Source organism: Lemur catta, chromosome 7 (genome assembly GCF_020740605.2).
Source record: "Lemur catta isolate mLemCat1 chromosome 7, mLemCat1.pri, whole genome shotgun sequence".
Classification (NCBI taxonomy): domain Eukaryota; kingdom Metazoa; phylum Chordata; class Mammalia; order Primates; family Lemuridae; genus Lemur; species Lemur catta.
This window is the reverse complement of record NC_059134.1, coordinates 39,969,629-39,991,918: the sequence shown is the minus strand read 5'-3', so window position 1 is coordinate 39,991,918 and position 22,290 is coordinate 39,969,629. Positions and strand designations below refer to the sequence as shown.

Genomic DNA, 22,290 nt, shown 5'->3' with positions numbered 1-22,290 from the left:
AAGGGAGCTGGGAGCCTGGTGCCCTGTCTGCAAGTGACTCACCATTCACTGGCGGTGGCCGTCTCTGGGCTGGTGTCAGCAGGTCTCTCCAACAGCTCAGCAGTCCGACATGCAAGGGAGGGGAAATGTAACCACTCCACCTACCCTTGTCGCTGGTCTCCAAGCCTCTCGGGGGTCTTTCTCCTTCCAGTTCTCCTCTGCAACTTCTTCCCATGGAGTCTCCTGTAGTTTCAGGCACCCTTCCTTCTCACCCTCGTCCCATCTATGTTTGTCTGCCTGTTTATTTTTTTTGCTTTCTTCTAAAATCTGTCTTTCTTGCAGAGATACTCTGGCTGGTGGTTTTTCTCGTCCACCAGCTTGTCCCTCCCTCCCAGGAGAGTTTTTAATGCCTCTCCTCCCCAAGCCATTGATTGGAATGCTCAGAGTTAGAACGGTCTTTACTTTTCTTGCTCAGGAGGATATGATCTCACATTTTAGTTTCTCTTCCAAATACGACTCATTATTACCATATCCTGTTCTCTCTCCACAAATATAGGTTTATTAAATGCATTGAGGGTGAATAAACATCTTTTGGGCTTAGGTTGCTTGTCCATCGTAACCTGGTAGAAGAGTTTATCTCACCTAGGTGTGCTGGACTAGGAGGTGGATGCAGTAAATATATGAGATTTGGATTGCCTCCCTATGAGAAGGAGGTGAGTGTGTTTGGATTATTAGTGAGATTTTGAAATTGAAGATATGGGAAAAACAGTATGTATGGAAATAGAGCAGTCAGAAAAGGGTAGCAGATATTTGTGGTTTGATTTTACATCTATTTCTTTTACTTTTTTCTGACAATAACTAATTTTCCTTTGGGAAATCACATCTTTTTCGACCTCAGTCCATTTGGTTTGGGTGGTATTAACACTATCTCTACCTACAGGGATGGGCATTTGACTCAGCCCTGGCCAATCAAAACTATATCTGCCTGGCCAAAGTGGTCATTTAGGGATGGGCAGATGCCCTAATCAAAGTCTGTGAGATACAAAGTCAGATCCTTCGAAAGGGAAGCATCCACTCATGTTTATATAGGACTTGGAGTTGTGAGGAGGTAAGTCTGGAGCATGTAGCAATGAATGTGCCAGCGTAAGAGAGGGACATGCCTGAGGATGGAGCCAAGACAAAGGGAAGCAAAGGTTAGAGAATTCATAAAAGAACCTATTCTTGATGACACTGTTGAGCTGCTGGATTCAGCTGTGCCTAAACCCAGACGAGTTCCTAGAAGTTTTAGTTATGTTAACCAGTAAATTCCTTTCTCTGAACCTATTTCAGATGTTTTCTTTCCTTCCTTCTTTCTTCCTTCCTTATTCCCTTCTTTTGCTGAAAGAAGCCTATAAGAAGCTTCTATATATTTATGCAGCATTTTATATATTATTGTCTCTCTCTCTCTCCTCTTTCCCTTTTGCTGAAAGAATCCTAAATACTATAAAAAACATCTGTATTCATGCTCATCTTGGAGCTAAAGACGACTTAAATTTAGTAAAAGGGAACTTAAGATGCTATGCATGTAAACAAACAAAAGCTCTGTTAATATTACTGCATGCAGGTCAGGTACAACAGCATTTGGTTCTAAAAATCTAAGGTCGATATGTTTTCTTAATTTTCATGGTACAGGGTCTTAGTTATGTTATTGCTGCCAATGAAGTTGAACGAAGGGCACTACCTGCACTTTGTCTATTACAGGAACTTACGAAAGATATTAAAAGATATTGCACTGCCATTTACACATCACAAAAGTTCATTAATATATACTCAATTGAATATATATATACCCAAAGTATTGGTTTTCTCCTCCCTAGTAGGCAAATATTTTCTTTATGAAATTCTATGATCTCACAGGAAAATGAGCATTTAATATCACATTCCCAACCTGTCGATTGATCTTCAGGGCTTGATGTGTAGTCAGTGGGCATCTACGTCTACACTGTCCTACTACTTGTCTAGTCTGGTTCCGGCCTACTGATGATGAAACCTAACTTTCAAATGATTCAATTTTAAAGGAAATGTTTGCTTTGTAAAATAAAGTTGACTGACAGTCTGGAAATTTTCAAACTGTTGAGTGAACCAGTGATTTTTTTATTTTAAAAAGGAGGCTAGTGAGTCATTTTGATTAATTTTCTACTTAGTTTTAGAAAAAAAAAATCAATCATAGAGTTTGAGTTGAAAAGGAATATAGAGGTATTTCAGCCCCAAATCCTCTTTTTTGGGTGAGGAGACATAGTTACAGAAATATTAAATGGAAGTGGTGGATAAAATGATTAACAATTTGAACTGCTTTTGGCAGCCACAGAGTAGGAAGAGGCTGAGCTATTCTCTCAGCTCACTTTTACCCTCTCTTTTCCTTTCTCGGTCTTCTTCCATGGCTATTTACTGGGATGGATAGATAATTTCGGAATTACACATTTCTCTCTCTTACTTTGTGTGTATATTACTTATTTTTATTAATGTTGGTTTTATTTATCCAATCTTCCAGGCTCACTGGGGCAGGGACTATATAAAATGTCACTTTTATTATTGCTCCATTAATGCTAATAAAAAAGATAATGTCATGTACTTTTTTTTGACAGAGGGGAAAGGGACAAAGGAACCCTAGCAACATATGTAATCAGTGGGGCAGGAGAATTTGGAATGGTTCCTCTTGCCTCCTACAAAGGCCCATCTTTCCCTTAACCTCCTTGATTCTCAGGGAGGGCTGTGTAAATATGCTCAGTCGGGCTGTGTTTTTCTGGCACCGTGTTCACTCAGCCTGGTCTGACCAAATGCCAACAGCAGGACAGGCAAATACCCACAGTGCCTGTGAATCAGGCAGTTTTCTCAGTATTTAGTAGATACCATGCATATAGAATTTTAACACAAACTTTTTACATCAACAAATCGAGACAAGTCAACATTTCACTAGTATTGGAAGCTTCCTAGAGACTAAATTTGCCTTTAAGTACTCATTACTATTAATAGTTCTCAGAACTTTCTATGATGTAGCAACAATATCACTGGTGACTGAGAGTACGATTTGAGACACGAGAACCACTTCTGAATTTTTTAAAACTATTTTTTTACACATGAAATGATACACAATACAAAATACTTGTTTTACAAGTTGAGATCTTTACAGTTATGGGTACAGTTACAGTAATGCAGGTAATATTAGTGCATTCACTTAGAGCAGTTATTTGTCTTCATTAGGCTTAACATAAAGCCAAGAATGAATTATTTGCTTAAGTTGCTTTCTAGTCTTTGAATTAAAAAAAAAGAAAAGAAAAATTACTTCTACCTCCTGTCTATGTCAGGATGATCAACAATGCCAACAATTAAGTAGTCTGATATTTCAGTACATGGGAGATTGTATTCCAATAGCTCTTAAGTTGTAAATCCTAAGGTTTTGGCTAAATACGTCTATCAAATTGTCATTATCTCAGGTTTCAGGAAAATGACCTCATCTTTGGTAACAGGCTGCCAACAAACAGAAACTATAGACTACACCATTTTTTTCCAAAGAATCCTGTATTTTAATGAATAGCTGAATAAATAGACATTAATTATGAAATTCACATTAGATAGAAGAAAATCCAAACATTCTGATTGCTTTATCTCTTAAATTTGATAACTACTACAAAACATACTATTTATGTGAGGGGGAAAAATAAGCTGAATCACAGGAGTGTAACTGGGAAGTGCTGGCAGATATATACAGTAACATGGAGGAGGCATAAAATAATAAGTGTTTATATGTACATCATATTTTCTTTTCTTTTTTGCATGGAAAAACGCTGTTTTATCAAATGGGAAAACACACAGTAGACCACATGCAACAAGGACCAATACAATGTGCACAGCAGAATAATCAAATAAGACATAAGAACTAAGGGTTTAAAAAAGAATGTGGGAGCAGGAAAAAATAAAAAAAGAAAAGGATTGAAACCTGGAATGCTTTCTTATTGAGGTTTCAGAATATAAATGTGTCTAACAAGCCTCTTGATAGTTTTTAAAAGTCCCCACTCGACCACCTACGGTTTAAGTGTAGAGCTAAAAATAAACCATCATATTATACAAAACTTTGTATATTAGCATACAAAACGTAGCAATTTACTTTTTGTATAAAATATAACCTTTTGATAGTATATTTATTTCACATATGTATAAATATAACCCAAAGAATATGTTTTAAGTATTTCTACCAAAATATTCTTTACAAAAGTTTACAAAACAAGTAATTTATTTGTATTTACAACCTAGCACAGAAAGGATTCTGGGCCACTGATGTTGGTGTTGTGTAACAGAAGGAGAATGCTTCTAGACATTTTAAAGATTGGGAGAGAGCTTTATAGAACTTTCAAAGTGTGTGTGTGTGTGTGTGTGTGTGTGTGTGTGTGTGTGTATGTGTTTTTAGCAGATATTTAAAGACTTGATTATTAAATGACTTCAGTTAAATTACATTTGATATTTGAATATGTGAGTGTATAACTGAAAGCACTGAAGATAACCTTTGTCCCTCTGTAATTAGGAAAATGATGGTGATATTTTTCATCCATTCCAAATCAGCACACATCTTCCCCATCTTACAGCTGGTCTGTATATGGGCACTGAGGTTAAATGACTCAACAAAATAGTGCTCAGCCTTGAGGGAGAAAACCTGGACATGAAGGGTCCATCTAGCATGTGGCAATGATTCATCACGTCAGGGAGAGAAGAATGAATAGAACCGCTACTAACAGACCACATTCCATTAATATTTAGCTGTTCACCCAAATCCAAATAATACGTCTGAAGAAGGGCAGACTGTTTTCCCTCTTAATTATGCTTCCCTTCAAACCCTAAGAAATAGATCTGTAACCACTTGAACCCACCACTCCTGGTTCTTATCTCCAACCAAAACATGATACCTTCTCATCTCAGTTTTGGTCTCCAAACTTCCTTTTCTTACAAACCAGTCTCTGGTCATCAAAATAAGTAGGAAGGGACAAGGCTTGATTTCATTCAGCTTGGGTATAAACCAGTGGGCATCAACCACAATAAGCAATACCCCAGATTATTTATGTCCAAATAAATCTTCCTTATAGTGATGTCCAATGGATTTTTTAAAAAGTGAAATCTAATATAGACAGGTGTGCATCAGTATTTCAGTATGATTAGGACAGGTCTTGGTTGTATCTAAAACTTGGTTGGGAGTGGATTTAGAAATTGACTGTGGAAGCCAAAATCACATTTTACAGCTCTACATTCTTGTTTCATCACTATACATGCATCCCAAAGTACAGTACTTGTGGCAAAACTGCAAAAGTAAGCAATGAATCTAGGGAAGAAATTCTGTATTCCACTGGATGTTTTCTAGGTTCTCTGGCTTTCCCTTACTTAGGGTACTGTTTGGTTTCTCCAAACAAACCTATAACATTTCAATCCATCCTGCAAGATTTAGAAAAATTAAATGAAAGGACAGTGTGGAAAAATCAAACCACACATATCTATTAGAGCAAATTAAGGAATTTGTTGCTTGGAACTATTAATAGTACCTCCTCATGACATGGGGTTTAAATAAGCTACAAGTTCTATTACCTTTCTTTCAGGGAGAAAAGGAGCTTGAGAAGCCTATTTTACACAATTAATTACACATCAACATCACAGTTCTGTTTGGATAAATTGGATACTGTGTCCTGGAGTTTAGACAGGGAAAAGTGATCCCAATGTTTTACTTTCAGGTTTGAGATTTAGGACAAGAATTTGGACCAAAATGTTCACCATCGCAGTTACTTTCTGCTTCCCAATTTTAAGCCATGGTATCTTCATGTAGTCCACTTAAAAGTCAACAGTTTGGCCTTTACAGAGTCCTTGTAAAATACTGCCTTTTAGTGCTTGGAGTTTATAAATTGTCTCCTCTTTCTTCTTCAGGAGTTGTTCCCCAAGATTTCATCAAGATTGATGTCTTTCATCCAGTCATCATTACCAGGCTCTGTCTTCAACAAAGAATCAATGAAATCAGCATCGCTGTTTAGGGCAGGGCCCATGTTATCAGTCTGTTGGCTGAGGAAGTCAAAAGCTAAGTCACTGCCATGGTCAGTTCCTTGAAAAGCCCTGGAACTTTGGTTGGATGAAGGAAAATTGCTGGGTGTCAGGGATGGTGGCTGGTTTATGCTTGTCCTCGACTGATTCAACCCTGTTCCTGACTGATTCAAATTAGGCAAAATCTGTGTGCTTAGCTGATTGGGTCTGAGATTCAGGCCCCTGAGTGGACCCATGGTTTGTCCATTTAGTGTTTGGCTCATTTGGTTCATGGGTCTCATTTGCACTGCTGGTGTTAACTGGTTAGGAGGAGCCACTGCCCTCTGGGAAAATTGCTGGCTACTTACTGCTTGTTGTAATGACTGGTTTGGGGTATAGGCTGCAGGTGTCCCTGTGGGGAAGCGGACTCCTGTGGACTTCAGGGCTTCCTGCTGTTTGGTTGTTGCCTCTTGAGAGGCCCAGTTTGGTGCTGTTGTGTTGGATGTGATCATTACGTTCGATGTTCTCTGTGCTGGCATGCTTGCCATACTATGGGTTAAACTTGGTCTCAATTGTTGTGAATTGCCAACAGTTCCAGCTCCAAAAGTGGCCACATTGTTATTATTACTTGGGCCTAAGGTAGGTGGCCGTGGCATCAGAGGGTTGTTTTGATTTGCTATCAATTGGTTTGGGTTTCTCTGTTGGGTCAATTGATTCATTCCTGAAGTGACGCTGTATGTGCCAGGTTGATTACAAGGAAGATTTCCATACATTCCTATGTTCTGAACTGCTGTAGATAACGATGGCATTCTTGTCCCATGGGAAGTAGATAGAAGGCTAGAATTGGGAGTTAAAATGGTGTGTGTTGAAACTGGGTTTGCCAAAGCCTGGTTAGAGTTTAGACTCACTGTCGATGAGCCACCTAAGAAAAAGAAGAGAATTATATTAGTTCATCACATTATGTCATCTCCTCTTTTATACCACTTTGCAATAACTATCAACTCTGAAACTTCTTTCAGATGTGAGATCGATTTAAGAGAAATAGTCATCGCATATATTATATAAAAGGAACACGACAGCTTTTGGGAGGAAGTATCACCCTAGGTCACTCCTTAGTTCAAGAGTTTACATGTTACAGAAACAAGACTGAACTGGAATGGTTCTATTTTAGAGGTTTTAATTTATTCCTCTTCTGGAGTCATTAAGGGGAGGTGATAGTCAATCTTCCATTTTGAATTAGCTTTATGATGTCCTAAGTCCAAAGAATACAATTTTGATTAGCCATCTGCCATGAAATCCATGCTACTATTTCCCCAGGGTCCAAATAAGAAAGTGTGGATGAATTCTATACATGGCTCCTAGATTAATATTCCTCACCTATGGCTTTGAAAATCATGTCCTGCTCTGCATCTGTATCATCCCATAAGTGGCTCCCCAGTGTCCAAAGGGTAAATTCCCAACTCTTTATATATCTAGAATTCAATGTGATCCATGCTCTGGTAATTATTTCCATAAGGAAAGCCTTCTGTTCCGAGAGGTATAGTTACACTATGAGCCACCTTTGTTCATGCTATTTCCCTCCCTCCTTACCTTTTCTTCAGGGCTCAGGCCAAGACCCAAGCTCCTCCATTAAGCTTTCCCTTACACTCCAGACTCCAGTCTCCAGCATCATTTGCTCTTTGAATATTTCCTTTACCACTTAGCTTTTGTACTGGGCAATCCATGGAGGCACAAAGTGCCTGCCAGTTAAACTGATGCCTGTCAATAACTGATTGGATGTGGAACAAGTGCCCGAGCCACAGGCTGCTGAATAGGGAAGCTCCACACAACAGATCGTGATCAAGCAACACAGTGAAGTCTTCCTGACTTGGGGAGGTTAAAGTTATCATGGGAAAACATCTGGAGAGACAAAAATGGACTGCCAGAAAGAGGAAAAAATGTGCCTATTAGATGGTAAGTTCCATGAGGAAAGGAATTTTTGCCCATTTTGTTCACTGTCATATTCCCCAAGACTAATGGATGACACAAAGTGTTTAGATACACAAATAATTAGCATTCTGTTACAGTTGACTACAGAATTCACTACAGTAACATGCTGGACAGGTTTGTAGAATCGGATCAGTAGGTATACCATACAACCTAGGTGTATAGTAGGCTGTATCGTCTAGGTTTCTGTAAGTACACCCCATGATGTCCCCATGATGAAATTACCTAACAATACATTTCTCAGAACAGAACATATCCCCATCGCTAATCAACATGTGACTGTAAATCCCACCTTGTCTTTCAACTTCCTTGAGCACAAATAGAGAATCCTGTTTTTGCCTTGAAGCAAAGTTATCTTAGAGAGTGGGACAATATATCCCATTCCTAATTTTATTTATTTACATATTTATTTTTTCAGAGACAGGGTCTCTGTATGTTGTCCAGGCTGGCCTTGAACTCCTGGTCTCAAGCAATCCTCTCACCTCAGCCTCCCGAGTAGCTGGGACTACAGGCACATGCTGGCTCCATTCCTAATTTTAGTCAAAAGAGGCAACCTGGTATATTTGAGGGAGTTTAAATAAAGTAGGAACAACATATTTAAAACTACACTTAATAGTACCAGGAAATATTAATAGATAGGAGTGTTCACAGCTTCTCCTTCTTTAGAGTATCTTCTTGATGGCTTCCCGGACAGATGAAGGTAATGTGTAGAGCAGAGAGAACTTTGGAAACCCGAGAGGATAAGCTTAACTTACACAGTAAAGTGCAGAGTTTTGGGCAGAAGAGACGTGATGCTGAACAGGGGAAGGCAGGAGCAGGACAGGCTGGGTTTTCTTTTGGAGTTCAGAGAGTGGGTGGAGAGAGATTTTGGGGGTAGTGCTTACCACATATTTTATATTGAGAGAGCTATTAAGAAATTTTACTTTATGATTTAAATGGAATCCACTTTTGGTGTTTTTGAGAGCCTTCCTAAAAACTTAATTTGTTTTTCAATTTATTCCTTGGTGGCAGGACTATTTGTCTTTGAAGGAGAAACCTTGGAGAGGTGAGCTCGAAGGTGGAGACAAGAGGATAAGGCTGTATGCAAGTTATACAAGTACCTGTCTCAGAGGGAGAGATATCTGCTTACTCTCCACTACCTGGTGCAAGATATACCATGGGAGGAGTATGATTGAATCTAGCAGTTAGAAAATATTGAGCTTTTCTGAATTCTCAGTAATCTGGAAAGCAGTGAAATATGTGAATATAGGGCAAGAACAATCAAGAACTGATGAAAGGACTGAAAAATATTTAAGTGTGGTCTTGATATGAAACCCAAATGGGAGTGACTGAAAGATCCTAAGAAAGACATTACAACCAAATATGAGATGGGAAAAGGAGAAAATGTTGAAAATTGAAGAGTTTTTCCTAGTTATCATTTTTATTAGTTTTTAAGAACACTTACCAGAATACTGAGCAGTTGGTTGCATATTGCCCACATTTCTTCTTTGGTCTTTATAATCTGGGGGTGGCCTTGTCAGATGTCGATTTATCTGATCTTGTGGAGCCATTTTCTCCTTGAAAATACAAATGAAAACATATTAAATTGTAGATACTTTTTCACTTGTAAAAATTTATGTGATATTATTCAAAAAATAAGAATATAAGAACAATTTTGCAGTCATGGGTTACAAATCATAACCTTACTTATTAGTCTTAATTTAGAGATAAATCTTTGCAATTTCAATAAACTTCCTACATGGAAGTATAATTTCTACTTCTCCATAACACTGGATCTAGTAGCTACTCTCATATCCTTTATTTTGCAAGAACAAAAGTTCTGTTTACAGAACAACTGGGCATTCTGTGTTTTTATTTGCTAAATGGGGCAACCCTAGATACGGTGAGATGTTAGGAGATAACCTATCAGGTACTGCTATAGGTACCATATGCACACCATTTCTATTTTCCCCCCTCACACATAATCCTCAAAGGTAGGTGTGATTATTCCCACTTACAAGATGAGGAAATGGAGGTTAAATAGCTTGCTCAAGGTCACACAGTGGTAGAACAGAGACAGAATCCTGAACCAAAACTCAGGCTCTTTCCTGCCACACAATACAAGGGCCTCTTGCTCCTCTGTTTCTCAGGGTCCCATTCTAAAAGCACAGAAATTCCTTAGGCTCCCTTCACTTCTTCCTTCTGGAATCAGCCACCTTTAGATCTTTAGAATAGGTGAGTGTGGGAGATAACAAAGAATAGAGAGACATTCTTTTAATATTGTCAATGTCCTCAGCCAAAACCACCAGGAACATACCTGTTGGATGTTTTACTCATCGCATCAAAGGAAAACTCAATCATGGGTGGGCACGGGGTGTCCCAGTAGAAGCACGTTAGAAAGAACCTATGATAGGATTTGGACTTTGGGTGATTTAGGGAGGGTCTAAGGAAATAGAGATTTGTTCTAGATTGGAAGTGGTCAGAAAGTGAGGTTGATTCTATGATTGAGTAAAGTAGCTATCACTCACTTAGCTCAAGAGAAGGGGGATATTTGGTATTTTGGGAGTTGCACAGTGTGACCTTTAGACAAAATTATAAAGTGGCCCTATTTTGTCTCATTTCACCACAGTCTGAGAGTAACCTTGTCTGAGGTTGATATCCTATAAGACTGTTTATGTCCAACAGAGAACAAAATGGCTTGGCTACATCATATCAGTTCTGGACATCAAGGGCTGCTTTTCTTCTTGCTCAGTATGGATCAGGGAGTTTTTAGAATTGCTTCACTGCAATTTTGTATACATCCCATAGCAACCTCCATTTTCAAAGATAAAAATAATTGGCATAGGTAGAGAGAGAACCCTATAATTATGGAAAAGTCAATAAATAGAAAAGAAAACTTTGTAATAGATACATGCGTAAATTAGCTGGGAGCCAAATGTGTACTAACTTAGAACTCACTTAAACCATGTGTTTCTCAGTTTCCCATCAAATTCCAAACCTTCTTTTTAGCAGAGTAAGTCTACTATAAAGGAGAGAAAAAAAGCCTTAAAACAACAACAAACCAAATTCTTGTTGCTAAGAGAAAAACTTGAAAGACTCACAGTTTTTTGGGACATAAGTAATTCATCTAAAACACAATTTTGATGAGCTAAGTGTAAATGAATCAGAAACATATGGATTATATTTCTTTTAAGCATAGATTTACAAATTAAGGGGAAAAGTGGTTGGTGAAACTCTTTTCGGTTTTGCCCAAACCCTGAATGTTTAAGAAATAGCCTGAGATGTTCCATGAACCCAAATGTGGTGATGTTCAACCAGCCCTGTTGTAAACTATTGTGTAAGATGATAGTTTCGATTTTTATGCCAACATAAAAACTTTCTGAAATCTTCTCTTTTCCAAAAGCATCTGTCATTCTTTCTTACATAATTAGGTATATTTCTGCTGAAAATACTGAAGAAGACAGGATGTGTATGTGTGTGCGTGTGTGTGTGAAAGAGACGATCAGGCCTTTGACACCCCATCATAGACTAGATTTCAAATGTGGATTTATTTTTATGTATCTTCAATCTAATTGTTGACTTCTTATTACCCTAGGGGCTAAATTGTTGTTGTTAAAAGGCTTATCACATGTATCTCTGGCAATCTAAGTTTCTAAAACTACCTGTTCCCAAATGAGTCAGAATTAATAACCTTGCTTATGGACATAACACAGAACTGTCATGTTGTCACTTTACGCTGAAGAGGAGCAAAGACCAGACTCCAATACTTAATGGAGATGGCCACATTTTGGAAGAGAATGACATTCCTATTGTATCTGAGTGTAAACACACAGGCCATCCCTGAGATGACTTTTATGCCACATAAAATTTATCAACTAATGTCTACTGATAACCCAATCTCTTGGACCTCAAAACCTATTGTAGAAATCATCTGCTATCGTATATCTGTCCTGATTCAGTTTTCCCATCTCCAAAAATACAAGATACAGATAATTATGTATGTAAGTAAGTATGAGGACCTCCCTCATACTCCCACTGTAAAGATCAATCCTTTAATTCTGTAAAAACTCAGTGTGGTGCCTGGCACACAGTAGGTGTACAGTACGTGTTGGTAATTATGATGCCCATTGTAATAAGTATGACTCATCTCTCCTCTTTGTGCTTCATCGGTGGGAGAATAATAGAGAATAAGGATAACAAACTTTCATGAGAAAATGTCTCAATTTAGGCGCCTATCTGGCCTTGCCAACTGACTGCAACCGACCACAAAGCATATGCTAATGCAAAGTGGTATCAAAGACTGCTTCTTCCTGAATATGCTAAAAAGCACAGGCACCCTCAATGGTGTCCAAACAAAAGGAAATGTGAATGGTTTATAAAAATCACAAAGACGGCAGCCTCATTCTCATTCATTTTGCACAGCTTATGCCACTGCCCTTTGCACCTGGCCCAGTGGTGACTCAACTGGGGCTGGTGGGAGTCAGGCCAGTGCCAGACCAGGACCCTCATGGGATGTGTACACTACCACTTCCTTGTCTTTTAACCAGAGCCAAAAATCCAGAAACACTCCCTCTGATTGTTATAATTCATCAAGTTAGTAGTACTGATGGTAGTGATGAAAGTGCACCCAGTGAATCAATCTTAGATTGTATGCTTTCCTCTTCTGCTGCCCTTGTTTCTAAGCTCTTTAGTTTATAAGAATTGAAAAAAAAGGTGGTGGTGGGGAACGGGTGGGAAGACTGGAGTTTTAAAAACTATGATTTCAAGAAGAAATCAATTATGTTACTTTGTGATCCAGTCAGTGGCTCCCTTACACCTTAAGGCAATACTCAAGGTCTGTGGTCCCAAACCCCTGGGCTCTGGACCGGTATTGGTCTGTGGCCTGTTAGGAACCGGGTCGCACAGGAGGAGGTGAGCGGCGGGCCAGCCAGCAAAGCTTCGTCTGTATTTACAGCCGCATAAGCTGCACCATCACTCACATCACCGCATAAGCTCTGTCTCCTGTCAGATCAGCAACGGTGGCATGAGATCCTCATAGGAGCATGAACCCTACTGTCAACTGTGCGTGCGCAAACGATCTAGGTTGCAGGCTCCTTATGAGAATCTAATGCTTGATGATCTGCAGTGGAACTGAGGTGGTGACGCTAGTGCTGGGGAGTAGCTGGAATACAGATTATCATTAGCAGACACGTTTGACTGCACAATAAAGGTAATGTGCTTGAACAAAGCCCCCCCTTCCCCCACACTGTCCATGGAAAAATTGTCTTCCATGAAACCAGTCCCTGGTGCCAAAAAGGTTGGGGACCACTGCTCAAGGTCATCTGTAAACTTATTTCTCACTATTCCTTATTCAAGGTCAAATAAATTTATTTCTCACTATTTCTTTTCACATGCTATGGACTCCAAACTTATTTCATTTGTCATTTCTTGAAAAACATATGTGATTCTTATATCAGTATTTATACTTTTCATTATGTATTAAATATTTCATAGTACAATCTCAAACTAACCAACAAATACATACCCAGACTACACCTTTTGGTCTCTGGCCCACCCTCCATCGAGAATGGTGGACCCCACCTACTCTATCTATCAGAAAGAATCCTACAATCCTTCAAAGTCAAAGCCAAATTTTATTTCTTCTGGGAGACTGTCCTCAATCTTTCCAGGCTGGATTTAATTGTTCTCTCCATTGCATTTTCTCTTACTATGTTGATACACTTACTATTACTGCAAATCTGAATCTAGGACTTCCTGGTGTCAGATTTTTCAGATCTTCTCCATTGCTTTCCAGACAATATAAATTCTGGTTTATCAAGCCTTAGCCTCTCATCTCTGGCCTCTTTGCCTGTCACTTCCCCATCCTTGTGCACATTCTATACCTTGGCAAACATAATATATAGCATCTTTTATTGTCTCTGGGTCTTTGAATATACTGGTTCTTCTGATTGAAACAAGCCCCCTACTCTTCCTCCCATGTTCTACTTCACTTTCAGATCTTTGGTAGATAGAATTTCTCCCTGAAACCATTTCTAGCAGTTCCCACGGCATAGCATTTAACCACATGCATTACAACTGCCTATTTATTTGACACAGAGGGCTCTAGGCTTCTTTAGGGCAAAGAGAGGGTCTGTCTTATTTATGGCTGTATCTTCATTGTAAATTAATATTTACTGAATAATTATAGCACTTACCACACCCTACATTTCTGACTCTTACTATAAAGCTCTTTGAGTATAAAATTGCTTGATTTTGTTTTTCTCTTTTCTGTGTACCTTAGCTCTATTGACCTGGAAATGGATATTTCTTATGTCATGTGGCCAAATAGTTTGAAGGGAGAGACTGAATCTAGGGGCTGTGGTCTTGGGAGGCAGGAAGGCTTTGGATCTGCTGTTGAGTATGTGAACATGTCTGAGAATACAGAAGGGAGCAGATAAATATTGAAGCAGGGTTAATGTGTGGGTTGTGTGTGAGAAACATGACCTTGCCTTTCTTAAAAGGCCAGATAAATACAGTGAAAATGAGAAATACATTTTCAATTTTCTGAAAGAACATCCACTATTGTGAGATGTTTTATTTTTGAAGCCAAATCTTAGTTTTGAAACTCCATGTTGACTTTTAAAACTGCTTTTTAAACTCTTTTATCTCTAAAATCAATTTGGATTTGAGTTGATTAAAGTTTTGTTCACGATTTCTGCCCCTCAGGGCTGGGGAATAACACTGGTTTCTTTTGCCTGATTCAAATGCCCATATTGGTGGCTGGAGAGTTCTAGAGACATTCCTGTGCTGGGCAGGGCTACTTAGCAGAGGTGCCATGCATTCCAAGTGCCCAGCAGCTGGTAAATCAAACATATTTTTCTTTTTTTCTGCAGCACTTCAAATGTATGGAATTATCCTTCCTTACAGCCAGGACACCCTTGTTACTGTCACATAAGTAGGCACAGAGAAAAGGGCAGTAAACACACATGGGAAAGAATGAACTCCCCTCTGTTGGGCCAACAGGTAGGTGCAGTAGAGATTAAAAGAAAGTTTTACCGTGTCAACCAGCATCTGCTGCTGCAGAAGAAGTTGCTGTTTCTGCTCCATGATCTGCCTCTGGAGAGCCTGTTTCTTTCCCATCAATTGCTGATTCAACAGTGATTGCTGGGAGTTCATGTAACCACTTCCAGTGTTTGGATTTGAGCAGGGGTTGGGACTTGGATTGGGGCCTGCGTTCTGGCCTACCACAGAGTGTTGATCCTAAAGAAGAGGAAGAGGGAAGGAAAAGCTACTGTGAATTAAGAGAAGAAAAATGCAGCACAAAGATCAGAAGCTTAGATTCCAAACATTTTTCATCTTGTTAAAGATCAAACATGGTTAATGGGTCGGAGATCAGAGAATTGCTTTTTGAATGTACAAGAAATAATTACACATCACAGCAACCAAAGCAGTGGGGTTAATGACATTAGGGCACTGGAAAAGCTCCCATATGACTCTGATGGTAGAACCTCCACATTCCAGAAGGTGTTTATAGAACCTCAAAGAAAACTAACATCAAAACATACAGCAAACCTCTCAATTTCTCAGGAACAAATACATCATAGAATAACAAATCCTTCCTTTCCCCTAAAATGAGCACATATCATTGCTGATTCTGTAATGAAAATTATGTTTCAATTCATGTATTTAAAAGTTGAAACCATTTTGGACAGAAGGCATTTTGCCTTGCCCAGCTTTCTGTGAAGGGAAGGCAGCAAGGCCTGTGAGTTTCTGTTTTACAAACACTTTGAAACTTGGAATGGGCTTTACTTTTAAGGGACTTGTTAATTTTGTTCCCTAGTCAGTAATTCAGGAATCACAGTACATTAACCAGTAAAAGAACCTACCCCACACATACACCACTGACAATGAGAAAATACTGATTAAAAAACTCACCTTGCATATCAAATAATATTAGGTATTGGTGAATTGCCATTCTAATTTGAGGTCTCTACTAATCTTTAGGTATTGACAGATCAGGACCCTGCAGGGCAGAAAACTAAACCCAGACAAGTATTCTCATTAATTCCCAATGATGTACTTAGGATGGAGCTGTACACTAGTGAACTAGTGGGGTTCAAATAAGACTAGAAAACAAGATCCTATCTTGAAGAATTTACTACCTAAGTAAGGGAGAAAATGTTTACATGTATAAATACAAGAAAATATAGAATCAAATTTTAGATTATGTGATATAAGCACTAAGTCAAAGATCCTCACACTTGATGACCATCATCTGGGATTCAGGTTATAACATGGGTGCCCTGGCCTTGCCCCAGAGATTCTGAGGCGCTAGAGCAGGGTACCTCCTCAGGTGCTTCTGATACTCACTGACCCACGGAATACACTTTGAGAAACACTGCATACATGGAAGCAGCAAAATCTAACTCTTATTTCCCACCTGGATGGTGGAAGGTTACAAGAGAAAGACAAAACAACTCCCATGATGCCTGATGAGGAGTAGTAGTCAGTACCCCATTTGAGAAAATTTTCTTCCCCTTTATCTCTTTTTCTTTCTTTAGTTATCTGCTGAGCTGTAAACATAAGTAATTAATTAATTAATTAAAAATAAGCCACCACTCCAAAGCCTTGGCCTTGCTTTAGTAATGCCTGGGGCTACAGAGCTCACCAGCTGTCTCAAAAGCAAAGGACTACAAAACAATCCTAAGGATGACCGTCCACTGAAACTTATTCCAGGCCAGTCACTGTGCTCAGTGCTTACATGATTTATCTCCTGCTCTCCTCCCAACAAAACAATGAGCAAGAACTTGTGTTATTATCCTAGTTTTGCAGATGAGAAACCTTGGCGTAGAGAGATCACACAGCTGTAAGTAGTCAAGGAGGTTTTGAAGCCAGGTCTGTCTGACTTCACAACCCTAGTTCTCAATCACTGTGCTCTACTGCCTTTTGGCTGTGACAGGAAGCATTGAGAAGAAAGATTTTTCTACTTTAAACCCGTGCCAACCCATGTGTTCGTGCAGCACTCTTCTCAGGGGTGAGCGCCCGCAGGTCAGGCAGGTGGAAGGGAGTGTGTTGCGGAGACGGGCAGGGGAGTGAGGAGAGGGCGGGGAGATCCTCCTCAGCAGTGGGTTAAAGATAATTAGAGCCATCCCTGAGCAGCTTAAAGGAATCATCCTCTAGCGGTCCCCAATCTTTTTGGCACCAGGGACAGGTTTCATGGAAGACAATTTTTCCACAGATTTGGGGGTGGGAGGCATGGTTTCAGGATGATTCAAGCACATTACATTTATTGTGCACTTTCTTTCTATCACTATTACATTGTAACATATAATGAAACAATCATACAACTCGCCACAATGCAGAATCAGCAGGAGCCCTGAGCTTGTTTTCCTGCACCTGGATGGTCCCATCTGGGAGTGATGGGAAAGACACAGTGACACCCAAAGTGTGTTGCTTATGTCCCGTCTACTCTGTAGTCTTGTTTTGGTTGCTGTCACTGAAGAAAACCCTGCTTTTCAAAGTAAGAATGTTGGAAGTGGAAGCAGGCTTTTCAGTGCTTTTGTGGCCGTATCAGGATATTCCACCTTGACTTTAATCCAGAACCTATGGAGATTTAAGTTGTCTCAAACATACGTTTAAGGCCACAGTTATTTGTGATCTCAAGCAATTGCTCCTCTTTTAGTATAGACAAAGTCGATACACCTGGCTTATTCACAAATTGGTCATGGATCCATTCCTTCCAAGTTTGGGGGTCTTTTGTGGTTGGGAAGTAATGCTCAAACTCTTTTGAAAGCTGAGATAGGTCATCATGCACCAGCTGGGAGAAAGAAGGCCCTGGCTCAGCCTCTTTCAAAATCTCTGCTAATGTTTGAAACATGTCAAAAATTCCAATGTTCACCCATTGCCCCCATAATTCCAGCTTGGCTTTGAATGCAGCCACTTTATCCGCCAACTTGACCACAGTTGTTGTTCTCCCCTGAAGTGACAGGTTGAGTTCATTTAGCAGGTTGAATATGTCTCAACAAGTAGGCAAGTTTTGCAACCCATTGTGTGTCACTGAAACGTGCTGCCAGTGGTGACCGTTTTTCTAAAAGAAATCACTAGAGCGGCTCTTGTAACTCAAAAACTCTGGCCAGTGACCTACCTTTAGAAAGCCAGCTCACTTCTGTGTATAGGAGAAGATATATGTGCTCTGCGTCTACCTCCTCACAGAGCTGCACAAACAGACATGAGTAAAGGTCACGCACTTTAATGTGGTTGATAATTTGAATCACATGCTGCAAAATATTGTTTAGTTCAGGTGACACTGTTCGGCTAGCCAGCATTTCTCCACAGATTACACAGTGCATAGACTCACACTCAGAAGCAACCTCCTTGACCCAAGTAGTGAAAACCAGAAAGCCGTCCAGTCATGGCAGAGGCTCCATCCATGCATATACCAACACAAAATGACCAATTCATTTTTCCTGATATGTAATCATTCAAAGACTTGAATGGTTCCGCAGCTGCGGTGTTGGTTGGCAATAAAAGTACATATAATATATCCTCATGCACATCCTCCTGAAAAAAATATTGCACAAAAACAAGTATTGTTGCCTTGTCAACATCGGTAGACTCATCAACCTGGCTTGCATACCACAGTGACTCATTAATCTTCTCTAACAATTGTGCTTCAATATCCTCTGCTATTTCATCAATTTGTCTGGTTATGGTGCTAGCTGAAAGAGGAAAATGTGCCACCTCTTGAACTGCAGCCTTTCCTGAAAGTTCACAGAAAATATCCTTAGCAGCAGGCAGGATCAACTCTTCACCAGTAGTAAAGGGCTTCTTAGCTTTAGCAATGTGGTTAGCCACTAAGAATGGTGCTCTCAGTGCAGACACATTTGATAAAGTGGTGGCCTTCAATAATCGCTTCTGTTCTTCATGTTCACATACTTTTCTTTTGAAAAACTCCAAAGGCTTGTCTTTTAATGCAGGGTGCTTGGTCTCCATGTGGTGAAGAAGTTTTGAAGGTTTCATAGCTTCATTGGATAGTCAGTTGCCACATATACAAAGCAGGCTTGGAGAATGTGAATCACCTGTTGCAATGCACCCGTAATTTGAGTAGGAGTTAGGTATTTTCTTTTAAATACAGCTTTCATTTTGTTGGCAGTCTTAGAGTCTTCTGCTGTCTCATCACTGGGTTTTCCCCCCTTTTCAAAGAAGCTCTCCAGCAACATTTGTTTTTTATTCATTTTTGTTAGGTTAGCTTTTGGGCTAACCTACCAAAACAGTGACTGAGACAAGTATGCAGTGTGGGAAAGAGGCGCGAATGGAAGTGGTAAATAAAATAATGAGCAGCCATGCATGGATTAAAATAAGTGTGGGATTCTGACTTAAAGTCTGCCACCAGATGCAGCTGTAAAACTTAAGTACATTAACTCACTTGCCACTATAAAGCCTGCCACCAGATGCAGCTTGATTGTCACTTGCCGCTCACTGATAGGGTTTTGATACAAGTCTGCAAGCAATTGATTTATTATGGTCTCTGTGCAGTCCAACATCTCTGCTAATGATAATCTGTATTTGCAGCTGCTCCCCAGCACTAGCATCACTGCCTCAGCTCCACCTCAGATCATCAGGCATTAGAGTCTCATAAGGAGCCACAACCTAGATCCCTCGCATGCGCAGTTGACAGTAGGGTTCGTGCTCCTATGAGTATCTAATGCCACTGCTGATCTGACAGGAGGTGGAGCTCAGGCGGCCATGTGAGTGACGGAAGCAGCTGTAAATACAGATGAAGCTTTGCTCCTTTGCTTGCCTGCTGCTCACCTCCTGCTGTACGGCCTGGTTCCTAACAGGCCATGGACGGGTACCGGTCTGTGGCCCAGGGGTTGGGGATCGCAGCTCTAGTACATTTATACCCCTATGACTGGTCAGTTCTTTCAACCTTAAATCTATCAGGACTCTTGGAAAAGATTTCACCCCATATGTCCTATAAGCCACTAGGAATGTGGACTTGGAGACAAACACTTGAGAATCATGAACGGGATGGTAGTAGATGTAGATCAGTGAGTTGAGTGTCATGGAGGGCGAGTGAAAGAGGAAATGCATGGAGGACTGACGGTTGAGCCTTTGGGTCCACTTGGACTAAGGACAGGAAAGCAGAGCCTGTGACAGGGAGAAACAGGCAGGGTCAGAGGAGTGTATGGACAGCTGAAAGTGGAATTAAGGTGGGAGGGAATACACTGGGGGCAGTGGTTGGCCCTCCATTCTCCACTTCAACCAGAATAGAAACATTCTGCTCTTTTCTAGGATACAATTTGGAGTTTTAGGCAACACTTTGAAAAGAGGATTTAGTATTTTTTTTTAAAAAGTGGTTGACAAACATAGTTAGAAAAATTCAATGCACTTTCCTTTTCAGTCTTCTTTGTATTTCCATGCAGTGGACAAGAGCATGAGCTGTGGAAACAGGCCCACCTTGGTTCATATTCAAGTTCTGGCACTTATTAGGTATATGATCTGGCAGAAGTTAATTCACCTCTATAAGCCTCAATTTCCTTATCTGTAAAATGGGAACAATAACAGTAGTGTGTGTACTGCAAGAATTAAAGGAGATAATGCACTTACTAAATGTCAGCTGCTCATAATTGTTAAAGTGATTTCAACACATGGGTGCAAGAGTCTGTTTATGTTTGGTTGGTATTTTTCATCATGAAGCAAAAGAGATAGAACTTGCAGATTGCAGAAAGCTTTTCTGTGGCAACTCTAAGAAATGTAGAGGTCTCAGTCATGTTGTAGATTATGAGCCACCTAGGGACTCGGGGAATCACCTTCATCCTTCTACTTAGAGATGCCAGAAGATGCATGTGGTGTCATTCTCTGATGGGCTGTCTTTGGGGATATGTTTCTTTCATCTGGGCTCAGTTCAGGGCTCTGATACTTTGTTCTTTGCTGTGCTGGTTTTTATTTTTTTAACATCTAATTATTTATTCCTAGCACAACCAATATACATTTACTAAGTACTATGCCTTAGTTTCCTCATTTGTAAAATGAAGGTAATAATATTAATGGCATAAAATTAGACCAGATGAAATTTACAACAGTGCCAGGGACTTAGTAGGTGTTTGATAAGTTTTAACTATTATTTCTTTTCTTATTTTTGTGTTTTTAAATATCAGAGAGATGTTTTAGGTACAATTATCCTTGTGAAGGAGCTGGAACTGTTAAGTATACTTGGATTGCAGATGTAGTATGTTTGGACCCCATAATATTTTAAATACAGATTGGTCCTTGTGCACTCCAGTTGGCCAGAGGCTCCATCACTTATTTTATTATTATACCCACCCAGTTTCCTTATTTCTGTGACTTGCTTGGCCCATGTAGGCCATTTGAGTTGAAGATCTCTGGCATACAGTTTGTCTGGGAAGATAAAGATACACATACCACACACGCCACAAACACACTCACCCAAAGTTATGACAGCAAAAAGCAATGCATAATAATTTCCATTAGGTGGTATGATACCTACCAGTGCCTTAGGATTAAAATCCAGAACACCTAATGCCTAGTCTGGTCACACATGCATCCATCAACCCATTAATGCATTTGACAAATTTTACTGAATGTCCACTATGTGCTAGGCAGTTTTCTATTTTCTGGAGACTATAAAAGGTATTTAGAAATGGGAAAAATAAAAAGAAAGGTGGTAGACAGAGTACTCAATGTTGGCAGAATTGGTGAACTTCTAATTTCCAGAGAAATCTGGAAAACCACCCTTCTCTAAGATTTATAAAAGATCTGTGTGCCAAGGAAATGTAACTATGTCTCTTTCTGTCTCTAATCAAACAGAAGGACTGTGCTAAATTTAGTTTCATTCCTTCACAATATCAAAAATATTCTAGGACTCTTTTCCCTAGAGTCTTAAGGGTTGTCCAAAGTTGAAACTAGTGCTGGGGTGAAGGGAGGTGCCCTGTATGGAGGAAATAATAAGAGATAAGTTCTCTTTTGGAATTTTGCAAAAAATTTTAAAACTTTGTAGCTTCTAGCCCATGGACCTTACCAGGTACTCTACGATACACATTCTTTTAATTCATGATTGAAGTAATATTTGGCTGCTGCTGCCTTTTTCTTTTTGCCCTTATGTTTGCTGTGAAACACAAAACACCTCCTTACACAGGATTTCTGTTGTTGCCAAGATGTTGTGCAAACTTTTTAGTACATAAAATATTTTGAAAGAAAAATATGCTCTGATGCACTGGTTTTGATTTTCATATTCAGCCTTACTCTTTGCCTTAAACTTAGCCTATGTAGAATCTGACTTAATAGAAATCATCTGTTTCTCCCCTAAAACTCATT

General features: G+C 39.6%; 1 protein-coding gene across 1 annotated transcript in view; it reads right to left on the bottom strand.

The window, feature by feature from the left end:
- Positions 1-4,423: 4,423 nt before the first annotated feature.
- MAML2 (mastermind like transcriptional coactivator 2) overlaps positions 4,424-22,290 on the bottom strand; it is a 133,726-nt gene continuing 115,859 nt past the window's right edge. The window contains exons 4-6 of the mRNA XM_045556929.1: positions 15,010-15,213; positions 9,440-9,551; positions 4,424-6,931 (exon numbers count right to left, since the gene is read on the bottom strand). Coding sequence (XP_045412885.1) covers positions 5,916-6,931; positions 9,440-9,551; positions 15,010-15,213 — 1,332 coding nt within the window. The 3' untranslated portion in view covers positions 4,424-5,915. The remainder of the gene's footprint in view (positions 6,932-9,439; positions 9,552-15,009; positions 15,214-22,290) is intronic.